General features: G+C 36.8%; 2 protein-coding genes across 7 annotated transcripts in view; one reads left to right on the forward strand and one right to left on the reverse strand.

The window, feature by feature from the left end:
* The window catches only part of LOC129036966 (uncharacterized), a 102,271-nt gene that overhangs the window by 69,972 nt on the left and 19,834 nt on the right, over positions 1-12,465 (forward strand). The gene's annotated exons all lie outside the window — the stretch shown is intronic.
* The window catches only part of JAKMIP2 (janus kinase and microtubule interacting protein 2), a 194,982-nt gene that overhangs the window by 44,202 nt on the left and 138,315 nt on the right, over positions 1-12,465 (reverse strand). For 4 of the 6 annotated variants that reach the window (XM_054488702.1, XM_054488699.2, XM_054488700.2 and 1 more), the window contains 7 exons: positions 12,017-12,073; positions 10,983-11,102; positions 9,905-10,033; positions 7,233-7,316; positions 6,477-6,539; positions 2,904-3,002; positions 1,637-1,735 (listed from right to left, as the gene is read on the reverse strand). In XM_054488702.1, the coding sequence (XP_054344677.1) occupies positions 1,637-1,735; positions 2,904-3,002; positions 6,477-6,539; positions 7,233-7,316; positions 9,905-10,033; positions 10,983-11,102; positions 12,017-12,073 (651 nt within the window). The remainder of the gene's footprint in view (positions 1-1,636; positions 1,736-2,903; positions 3,003-6,476; positions 6,540-7,232; positions 7,317-9,904; positions 10,034-10,982; positions 11,103-12,016; positions 12,074-12,465) is intronic. The other 2 variants (XM_063665251.1, XM_054488704.2) reach the window with 1 other exon arrangement.

Genomic DNA, 12,465 nt, shown 5'->3' on the forward strand with positions numbered 1-12,465 from the left:
AAAGACAAATATGGCCCACTATTCCATCAGTGCCTGAACATGAAGTTAGAGGAAGACATTTTAGGGCCTGAACTTTCTTGGGATATTTTCAATCTGGCACACCTAGTTTTAAGTTTCAATTTTGCTTCTTTCATGCTGTGTGAACTTGGGTCAGGTACTTAACAGATCATTCTTAATTTTGCTAGTTGCAAAATGGAGATAATAAATTCCTACTTCGTAGGCTGAGCTGATCTTCAGGATAAACAGACTGTGTATGAAAGAGTCTAGCATGTAGTAAAAGGCTTGGAATATTCTCATTAACTTTCTTCTCATGACTGCCAAACCTTTTTTTTTTCAATTGTGATAGACTTTCAGGTATAAAAAAGTAATAGGTAATAAATATAAAGAATCAACCAATTTCATTCTAATTAGCAAAATTCTGACCTGATTGAATTTTGACTGCCATGTAGAAAACTGTAGTGCAGTACCATTTTTTTTAAGGTGGCTAGCATTAATTTCATCTATCTTATTTTTACCCTGTTCCTTGAGTCAGTTTGAAGCAGCTGAACTCCATTTGAAAGAGTTCATTGGATTAGGTTGTTTGTGATTTATCTGAGAAAAAAGGCATCGAAGGAAAAGGCAAAGTAAATTCTTTTCATTTAATTACAGTGAAATCCAGAAATTGCTTTGGTTGACAAATTACCATGCCGCCCAGGAAGGCCAGAAGTTTAAACACCAGGACAATGGTTTAAGATGGAAGGCAAGGAAGCACAATATTACTACCAAAGTTTCTCCACTTTTTACCGTATTAGTACTATGTTCTCCTCTCACTCATGTTCAAACAGCAGTATAGTAGAGCCCTACCACCAGGAAAGGGAAAATCTAGCTCAATCTCATAAGTACAGAGAAGGCAACTGAAGCAAGTATACTTGGCAGCTCAGAGTGGGAGCAGGAAGGGCCATGCAGAAGGTAAGGAGAGACCAGGAATAGCAGGCAGCACCCCAGCTTTACCCTAGGAACAGATATTCACAATGTGATTTCACTGAAGGACAATATATTTCCCCAGGCGAAGAGCTACCTCAATTCAACTCTAACACTTAAAATATATCCAGTAGCACTAAAAAGATAATTGTATTCTATTTAATATGCAACCTGTTATAAACCCTAAGCCCTTCCAAAAGAGGAATCCTCCCTAAATTAAACACATCAAAAGAGATGATGGACTAGATGACTTCAAACCTCTTCTAACTCTGCAATTCCTTGATTATGAATTCCATAGCACCTAGAATGGCTCAACAAAGGGACTCAAATTTTTCTATCTGGCAGACTTGAAATATATTTCTTGAAGTATTAAATTGATTTCACATTTCTCCCAGGTAATTAAGGCTAATTTTGATGCAACGTCTTTCTTCATATGACTCTGTTCTAAATAATCATGGATGCCTGTGTTTTTTCATTTCATTTGTATATCTGTCACACATTAAAAAACATTCTATTAATTTTCTAGTAGAAGTGACTATTTTCAATTCCTACATAGTTTGTATCAAAATGATGACATCCAGTGACTGAAAGACAAAATAGTCATAAGTAACCTCCCCTTTTCCAATTCCCAGTTTTTCTAATTTCTACAAACATAAAAAATTAAATATCTGCCTACCTTAACACCTTCTTTCATACAGTAGATCTGTAGAGCACTCACACCATCTGAGAATGGGTGAATTTGGAGATTAAATGGAGGGGATCGTCTCTCTCTCTCCTTGAAACACAGTGAAGAATATATGGAAATTAAAAACAAAACTGATTAATTAAACACTAAACCAGTGGTCTCTTTATACTATTTCAGCACTTTATCACTGTCATTTGGCAAAAAGAAAAAAATTCAATCTCAAGATGTTCATGATTAAATGTGACGGAAAAAACTGACTAGTCAACTAAGAGATTGAGAAGAAGAATTTATAGATGGTGTCATCCATTCTTGCAAATTTTTTGATCAGGGAAATGCAGGAAGTGGAGCTCCAGTTTAAACTGTATGAATATTTAGAGCTTTCAAATATCTCAGCGTGGTCTTGCCATGAAGTTTTATGGCCACTAACAGCCTTTTGCATATTCAATCTGTTCAAGCTTTATGAGTAAGATATGTGGGCTACAAAAGAATGACTCTTCTTCACTGAAGCCTACTAACACCTAACTTTTTATCCAGACCTAATTTGAAATAGCCTAAAGAAGAAATAACTGGCAAAATAACAGAAATTAAATGGGAATTTTTCTTATACTTTATATATCAACATACACTGAACCAGATCCCAAGTCAGATTCTGCAGGATACAATCAAAATCTGATGTTTCTATGTTTTACTTGCAAAATAAAAAACAAACATCTGAAATCTGGTCAGATTAATCAAGGTATTTTCTAAGACAAGTTACCTTGCTTCTTAGCCTTTTTTTCATAAATGCATTAGGGACTAAAACGTTTACTTATAAATTCACATTTATCTACAAAATATTTTTTATATAGCACATTTTGAAATATAATTATTGAAGTAACATGTTTTAATGAGTCAAAATTTAATTAAGGATGGACATGAGTATTTAAAAACAATGAAATGTTGAGGATGGTTGAAATCTATTATTTAACTTATTTAAAAATTATTTATTAGTCTTGCTTATAAAAGATAGTAGTGTTGAAAAGCACAGTATCTAAGTAGACAGTTTTGAGTTGCATCAGAGCTTTACCACTTACTAGTCACAGGACTTAGGCAAGTTAGTTAATCTCAGTTGCCTCCGCTATATAATTTTGAGGGTGATTGTGAGGTCCAAATGAGAGTATGAATCTGAAACGCTTAATACAGCGCCTAGCTCCTCAATGTGCTCTGTGCATGTTAATCGTTACGATTATTTTTATTATTATCATCATCATTTCCTTACTTCTAGCTCTAGGTTTCGAAACTCCAGCAGCTCATTCTGGTCTCTGGCGTCCTGTAGTTCCTGTTGTAACCGGTGATTTTCTGCCTCCTGTTTTTCTATCTAATAAAGTAAATCCTGAAGTTAGGTAAGCATTGAGAAAAGCACCTACAACTTTGCAAAGCAAGCATGAATAGTGTTCAGTTTACTCAGTGAATGAGTCCTCCAGACCATGAAAAAATCCCCAAGTAGATGTGAATAAAATAAGCCTTGGCTTTGGCTTTCCTTCTAGTTATCCCTCGGTTGAGTTTTTTGAGTCACAGAGAAAAATGCCAGAAGACGTCTCTGTTCCTTGGAATTAAAATCTAGGAATTCTGTGAATAGTGAATTTGAGAATACTCACTTTGCCCTTGTGATGGGTCAGAGACAGTCTACTAGAACCAAATTTAATGGTATACATAAGAGGGATTGATACTTCTTATTTCTCTAGTTACATTTGTTACAGAAATTTTTTTTAACAGCTCTCATCATATACAAAACTTTGCTGAATTTCAATTACTACAGAAGAAAGCCAGCTCTTTAACACTGAATTCAAAAACCTTAATAATCTGATTACCACCTAGCTTTCCAGTTTTAAATATTATCACTGTCATCTCTGTACAAACACACCCACACGTGATCATGCAAACACTAGAATCTAGAAACTGTGGCCTACCGAATGAACTGACTACTCCAGGAACTCTGTAGCTACTCAGCTCTGCCTGAAAATGGCTCACTTTATCTCCTTTGCTATGTGAGAAAATTCTACACTTCTTTAAACACCTTAAAGCTAAGCTCTTAAACATTAGCACTTAAATAAGCTCTAATGTCCACGAGAGGCTTCCCTAGTCAATCCATTCAGAAGTGACACCTCTCCTTTTGTTTTCCTCTAGACTTTCTTATAGGACCTCTAGTATAACTTGAGGAAGCATGGATTTCAGTTAGCTGTGTACAAATGCACCTTCCCCTGTAGACAAGGTTCATGTCTGAGTTATCTTTGGATTTTTTTTTTTTTTTTTTTTTTGAGATGAAGTCTTGCTCTTGTCCCTGAGGCTGGAGTGCATGATCTCAGTTCACTGCAACCTCTGTCTCCTGGGTTCAAGCAATTTCCTTGCCTCAGCCTCTCTAGTAGCTGGGACTACAGGGGCCTGCCACCAGGCCTGGCTAATTTTTGTATTTTTAGTAGAGACAGGGTTTCACCATATTGGCCAGGCTAGTCTTGAACTCCTGACCTCAGGTGATCCGCCCGCCTCGGCCTCCCAATGTGCTGGGATTACAGGCGTGAGCCACTGTGCCCGGCTGTCATCTTTGGCTTTTAAGGGATCAGAAAATCTTTATGAAGTACAATGGATGTTGAGCTTCTCTTGATATTAGCTGTATGGGTGGGCATTACATACAGTAACTATTTAAAATCTTGAATTTAGAAATACAAATGAGGGCCTTTTTAACATAGGACGAATCTTACTTTCCCATGTATTTACATTTGAAGTTACATATTTAGGTTCATTGTCAGTTCTGCCATCCTTTTATTTTATTTATTTATTCTTAGAAGCCTGAGCATAAAAATTCCTCCTTTAGCCCAAAGAGATTAAGACTAATGGAAATCAGATAGAAGACATAATGAGATTCTTTTTTTATGATAAAGAAATATAATAACACTTATTACTGGGCATCTCTGAAACTAATAGGAAAAGAAAGATAGGGAAATAGTGAGAAATTATGTGACATTAATAAATGTAGTCAAGTTTTCTACTCTAGATATTTGTGGTCTAGTAAACTTTCAAAAGTTTGTAGAAGTTAACTTAACATTATAAAGGAGATTCTACTTCCTAGAAACTTCTACTGAATCAATGGTGGAATATTTAGAGAGATTGCTGGTTCTAGTGGTTAATGAAACAATTAGATCAGTGGTTCACAGACTGTAATTCATTCAATGCCAACAAAGTTTCTTTATAGGGTCCCTTAACCTTCCTGAAAGCACCAGTTCTCGATTTTTGAATACCTGCCCACTCTGCATATGACATATACATCATCTATACATCTATGTGATGAACACATCAGCTCTGTCTCACAGCATGCAAAGCATGAGATAGAATGTCTTCACTTTGCCAGACTAGAGGGGAGGTAGGACAAGCATCTTTTTCCTCCTTCTCATGCTTACCAGCCAGGATGTTGTGGTTAATTTTTATTACTTGTCAAGGATAATAAATATTCATAGAAACAATTCTAAAATAATTTCTGCATAACTTTGGATTGACCTACACAATTGTTTCCCTTACACAATTGGGCTTTCAAATTCTGTTTTTGTCAAACATAATATGAGATGATTTTGTTATTTAAATTAGTCGGATGTGGTGGCACATGCCTGTAATTCCAGCTACTTGGGAGGCTGAAGCAGGAGAATCGCTTCAACCTGGGAGGCAGAGGTTGCCATGAGCCGAGACTGTGCCATTGCACTCCACCTTGGGCAACAAGAGTAAAACTCTGTCTCAAAAAAAAAAAAAAAATTCTGAATCTTTCACTAGATTTGTAGAAGGTAAATATCAAAGGAAAAGCCACCTTTGAACTGAAAATGTGTTATGTTTAATTGCCTCTATGTTCAGATAACCAAAATTAATTATATCTATTCAAGCCTAAGCCATATTTTTGTTTCTTAATTTGTTGAGTAATTTCCAGGAATACTGTTTTAAGTTTTAAAAACAGTATTCATCTAAAAAAAATCTTTCATTAAAAAAAAAAGAAAGACTCAAGCTTAATAAAAAGACTAAAAGTGGGAATCTAAGCCTATGCTAGGTTTCGGCATGGTCTTGGAGTCATACTCTGTCACTTCTCACAAAATAACAAGTTCTATTCTTTGAGGTTTCTTTGTTTGTTTGTTTTGTTTTGTTTTGTTTTTTGTTTTTTGGAGATGGGGTTTTGCTCTTGTTGCCCGGGCTGGAGTGCGATTGCGCAATCTCGGCTCACTGCAACTTCTGCCTCTTGGGTTCAAACGATTCTCCTGTCTCAGCCTCCCAAATATCTGGGATTACAGGCATGTGCCACCACACCTGGCTAATTTTTTGTATTTAGCAGAGACAGGGTTTCACCATGTTGGCCAGGCTGGTCTCAAACTCTTGACCTCAGGTGATCCACCCACCTCGGCCTCCCAAATTACTGGGATTACAGGCTTGAGCCACTGTGTCTGGCCCTCATAGAGGTTTTGTTGTAGATAAACAACTACACAGGATGTGCACGTGTGTGTGTGTGTGTGTATGTATATATATATGTACAGTATATATACAGTATATAGGTATATATGGTTAGCAGATCAGGAGGTTTCAGGGATCACAACCTTTCAAGTCTGCACAATGCCCAGCGCAGAGCCATGCACACGTGCCACTTCACTGATGGTGATGGCGGTGACAGGGATGCGGTTGAGCACGCAGCCGAGGACAGAGCAGCGCCGGAAAAGCCTCCCCTTCCCCTGGCCCCTGTGCCACTCCTGAGAGCACCCCCTGCTGCTCCTGGATCTCTCATGATTTTCTCCTCTGCCCCGCTAGGGTGTTGTGCCCAACATACCTTTTCTAAAAGCTCCTGGTTTCTCTTAATGAAAAGTTGTTTATCTTCTACCCAGTGTGAATCCTGTTTGACAAAGAATATCGCGCAGTCAGCATTTCAGAGTGGCACGAAAGAGCCTGTGTCGTCAAACCACTTTGCCAGAGCTGCCTTCTCCCCACCCTGTTCATTTGCCTGCCAAAGACTGGTAAGTAGCACCCACCGCTGCCAACTCCTTCAAAGAAATTGGGGCCAAAGTTGCCGGGAAAATTTAACCCCCTTTTCATCATCACTCCCTATTTCTACCTTTTCCAGTTTGAATAATCCAGGACCAGCCTTCTGGGGACTCAGAAGTGACCACACAGGCAAAAAGTGAAAAGGGTCAGAATGCACACAGGCTAGATACATATGGATGGAAAACATTAAAATGCAGAACCATAAATGTAGCATAGAGGCAAAGAACGCAGCTGGAGGGGTGGGTCTTGGTCTTAGCAGCTTATGACAACTCTAGGCTATTTGTACAGGGTTCCTCTTCCTCTGGCATTCTCTCTCTTGCCCAAGCTCATTCACTGTTGTGGCTGGGTTCATACTCTGGCCAGAAAAACACCAGAGACAGAAGTACAGAGTTGAACATTCTAATGCAGTTTGAGAAAAATCACTGTAGAGAGCCAAGCTGTGTCCTGGGTGCGGCCCATGGGTGCGGCCCATGCACAGGTGAGCTAGAGGAAGGTCAGATTGAATTGTCTGCATCTGCAGAAGAGCTAGCAACCAAATGCCTACCTGCCCTTTCTGAGCCAGAGTCGCTTCCAGGTCTTCAATTTTGGCTTTATACCTTAGCACCTCTGCTTGGAGCTGTTCTTGAGCCTGGTGAAACCAAAATTGCAGAACTCAGCAAGTAAAATGGTTATTCAATATCTTTCTTGACTAGAACTCAACAAGTAGAGAGAGAGAGGAAAAAAAGAAGAATTTTCTATGACAAAAGAATCTTTCTGATCTAAATTCTTGTTTAAAACTCCCTGTAGCATTCTTTATTTTCAGGTTAGTATTCAAACTCTAGCTTGGCATTCAAGAACTCCCATTATATTTCTAATCTTTTCCTACTACTCATCAGCCTAGAGTCAAACCCTTACCTGCTGGCATAATTCTTATTTCCTAAATATGCCTTGTAACTCTCCACTCTTCTCTTTATTTGAATGATTTCTCTTTCACGAAAGCCTTGTTCCATTTTGCCTCCCCAAATTCTTTTGATTCTTTTTTTTTTTTTTTTTTTTTTGAGACAGAGTCTCACTCTGTTGCCCAGGCTGGAATGCAGTGGCACAATCTTGGCTTACTGCAACCTCCACCTCCCGGGTTCAAGCAATTCTCCCGCCTTAGCCTCCCAAGTAGTTGGGATTACAGGCACCAGCCATCACGCCCAGCTAATTTTTGTATTTTTAGTAGAGATGGGGTTTCTCCGTGTTGGCCTGGCTGGTGTCGAACTCCTGACCTCAGATGATCCACCCGTCTCCGCCTCCCAAAGTTCACCTGGCCTTTCCATTCTTTCAGAGCAAACTTTGTGCATAAATTTAAGCCCCCAAATCAATTTCTCTCTGTCTTTCTCTTTATATATATCATATTTTGTGTGTCTGTGTGTGTAAGTAGTTTTGAATACTAATCTTGTATGGAGCAACTTTGTTGTCCTATGTGATTTAGCCTAGTAATTTGTTTCCTGCCTGTAAACCCATTTTTTTGTTGTTGTTTTACAATCTGGATAGGTTTTTTAGTACAAAGTTGAATAAAAACAGCGATGAAAGATATCCTTATTCATTGTGAGGAGAATAATTCTTTTGATTGTTAAATATTACATTTACCTTTATCAGGTCCAAAAAATAATTAATTTTGCTAAGATTTGTTTTAAGTGTGAATTGATGTTGACTGTAACCTATTTTTTCTTGTACCTAATTTTATCTTTTGTTTTCAATGATGCTTTCATCTGTAATATTTTTTAATTTCTAGTCTCTTTAGATTTACTCTGTTGTTCTTTTTCTAACATCTTCATTTCTTTTAGATTATTTTTCTAAGAATGGTAAGTTTTCCTGACTTTAATGGTCAGAGATAACGCTAAATCTTTATTTAGATAGAAGAATTAAATGAAACAGGGAGGAATCTCCAAAAAATACAAGAAGTCTCCTTTTTTTGGAGGAATCTCCAAAAAATAAAAATAAAATAATATGCTATTATTTTAATTCCCCAATCCATGTTGGTAAGAACACTTAACCACAAATATTATAGCACTGGGGCATATATATGACAGCCTACAGGCACATTCCTTTGTAATAATTGCTTGCCTGTTCTAAATCGGTGTTTTTTAAAAACCTGGTTATTTACTTATATATGTGTGTATGCATGCTACTGTTGAAAAATGCATAACTGTTACATCTACCCTTTCCCACTGAACAATAGTAGTTCTACAAAACTCCTCAGTGCATTGTAGACCCTCCAGAAAGAAAGTAGGATGAAATCACTGGGTGGTCTCGGTGGTCATGCTCCCTTTTGGCTCATGTAAATTTACCTAGGAGGCAATTATAGCCTGGTGATTATGACTGTGAAGTCACAAGGCTAGGAAACTTAGGTAAACCTAGGTAAATAATTTAACTTCACTAAACTACATTTAATTTCTATTAAGCTATTATTTCCTCTTCTATAGAAAGAAGATAATAATCATATCTAGCTCCTAGGGTTGTTTTAGGATTATATAGATAATGTGTGTAAAATGTTCAACACAATGCCTGGAACACAGCAAGCACTCAATAAATATTAAGAATTAGTATAGTACATGTCTATCTTTTCTTGTCTTTTTGTTGAAATAGGCTCATGAGAGGCAGTTATGATATAAAGGAAAGAACATTTGGCCCAGTAAGACTTAAGTTGTAATATCAGCTTTGCCATTTACTATTTGTGCGATTTGGGGCAATTCGATTAACCTCTCTGAGTGTCAAATTTCTCTTTTATAAAATATCTGCCTTAGGGGACTGTCTCAAGGGTTAAATGAGATATTGTCTGTGAAAATTCTGGTAAGTTGTCAAAAGTAAACGCTGGGCACTTGTTAACGAAGAGAAGACACTGGCTCACTATTGCTTTTGAAAGATAAAAAAGTTCTTTTTCTAAGCAAGAAACTAAAAAATGGCTTAACAAAATCCAATATTGTCTAGCTTTGAAAATGTATGTTTTCAAACAGCAAGAACAAGAACTATGTACTCAACTATCTTTAAAAGAACAAAAGCATTGATCTAAGCTGGTTCTAATGTTTCTAGATTCAAGGTTTGTTGACATAAAAGCTATAACAATTCAAAAGCTGCAGAGGAGAGAAGAATACAGGGAAAGCTATCTTATTGATATTTTTATGTCCACGGTGCTTTTATGCTGTAACTGTTGCACGCTAATTTAGAGCACTCTCACAGATACACACTGACCTTGGCTTCTCGTTCAGCGTCGATGATGCCTCCCGTCTGCTCCTGTAGGAGGGCATATGCTCTTTGGAGGGCCTGATATTCTTTTGTTAATTGTCGAAATCTTAGTTCAGATTCTTCAGCTGCTAAACTCTTGAGGTTAAGAAAAAAAGCCCCAAAGCAATTGTGTTATGCTCAGGTCCTGTTTTCAATGTGAAATATTAACATTTGCCCACTTTTTACAAGAAGTAAAAGGTTGTTTAACAGTCTATTTGATTGTATTTTTAGCTCTGAAGTGTATATACGGGCACAAATACTGTAATACTTTCAAGATGGACACTGCAGAAATACATAAATATTTATTTTAGTGAAAGAAGCATTTAGCATTTGATACATTTCTCATTGTTAATCATTTGGGCTTAACAAGGTAGTCAATTTTGGATCCAAATAAGAAAAAGTCATATCCAGATTTTGGAACTAAATTTGAGGAAATGACACCCTAGAATTTTATTCTTATTTCTTTTCAATATGTTCATCTCCAGCAACTTGTTTTTTCCCCCAGATAAATCACAAAAACTGTTTTATTGCATTACATCTTAAACTTCAGGACATAACATAATCAGCAGGGAATCTTGGGAAACAATGCAGACTGGGGTGTTTCACTCCTAAGATCCTGAGTCAGGAGTTGGACGGTAGGGTCCAGGAATTTTCATTGTAATTGAGCCCTCTAGATCATTCTGATGAGGGTGGTCCACAGAACACACTTCACTCAACAGTGTCTCAGACCACATCCAAAAGCCTGCTAAGGCCTCTTGGGTTCCTACCTTCCCTAGATAAAGAATATTGGAAAGTAACTTTTATTTTGAAAGAAGTCTTCAAATTAGAGAGCTGAACTGGAGAGAAATTTCTAAAAGGTTTACCTGCTATAAGTGAAGCTATTTTTCAAGAGATAATAAAGTGCAGCCTCAAAATTGGTTACTATTATGAGATCACTTTGTGCTGTTTATATAAAAGAGATTAAAAGTGAAATCCTTTTTCTTCCCCCTTAAATCAAAGATTCGGTGACAATATCACCCTAGGCTAGAGAAGTAGAAAAGCTTACTTCATCCAAGTCATCATCAGGAGTAGCTGGTGTTCTGTCTGTTCTAAATGAGGCCATGGATGATGTCTCTGAATCCATAGAGTCCTCATCATAGCCAATAAACGGGTCCAAAACAGGCCTCTAAATGGAGGGAAAGTACCTATTTACTGACACAGCTAACAGTAGGGAAAGATGAATGTTAAAATACTGTCAACTGGCATACATGTAAGTGAATATAGAAGACATGGATCCTCTATGCTTCTTTGTTGAAATAAAAACATTAGGCACGAGCATAATAATTCCAATAAGTGTTTCTCTCGTATTATTTCACTTCTGACATCTTAAGAAAAATTCATAATATGTAGCTTTTTTCATAGAAACACTGAAGCCTCTTTCATATTACATTTTATATCATGATGAGCTAATGTGGTTTACTCTGTCCTGTATTTAAGTTATGACCAAAGCACTTTGAAAACTCAGGTATCTATGTGATGGAGATGATCAGATCTTAAGTCTTGTCATCCAAGTCCACATTAAAAACAAATGGTATGCTTGGTAAAAACAAAATAAAAATCAAATAGACAAAATGAATAACAAAACTTTGTGGACTATAAGAGGCTATACAGATATTGATGGATTGGGAGCATTGTTATCAATAATATTGTCTGAATGAATAATGAAAATGTATTAATTGTCATAAACTGGACATCAGACTCTAATACTGCTCAGTGGGAGACATCAAATTATGTGTATTTCTTGAATATGACTCTCCAACTTGTCAGGTAATCCTTTCTACATCAAACCTAGGGGCATCTCCATTTAGAGAAAGTTATATTAAAGCAAATCCCTTTCAGGTTAAAATTTACAACAGAATCATTTTTAGACTTCGAAGAAATGTCAACAGAAAATATTTTCTTCTAGCAAATAAAGCCCATGGTTTGCTGCGACAGTTCTGGAACACCTGATTCATCACATCTTTGTAGGAAGATTCCATGCCAGGCCTCATCTCTCTGGCTGTTTGTGGCAAATGCCTGATAACTTCGATTTCTTATTACCTTAATTGGCTTGGAACTTCTTCTATGCTTTCTTCTACGGATGAGCTTTTCTCGGTCCTGGAAAACAGATGAAAGATTTTCAGATCCAGAATTGGTAGATGTTTCTTTATAGTTTTTTTGCAAAGACAGAGTGTTTTTTCCCATAAGGCATTATATTTGGAATAGAATAAGACTTTGTTTTTTAAATTTTGGCAACTTTTGGGATTGATACTTAAATATATTCAAAACAAGAATCTTCTACAACTATTCCTGATGATTTATGTGGATCAAGAAGCCTCATGATCAGAAAGTGTACTGTGTTCCTAATCAGAATCCTGTTTCATACTTGAACATCAAGTAGCTATGAAAATAGTTACTTATATTCCCCCAAAGCACAGTACTTTAGTTCTCCTAGATCCAAAATTACTTTAAATTTGTGTTAAAAATATAATTTCACAATAAAGTAAAAC

The sequence above is a fragment of the Pongo pygmaeus genome, chromosome 4 (genome assembly GCF_028885625.2).
Source record: "Pongo pygmaeus isolate AG05252 chromosome 4, NHGRI_mPonPyg2-v2.0_pri, whole genome shotgun sequence".
Taxonomy (NCBI): Eukaryota; Metazoa; Chordata; class Mammalia; order Primates; family Hominidae; genus Pongo; species Pongo pygmaeus.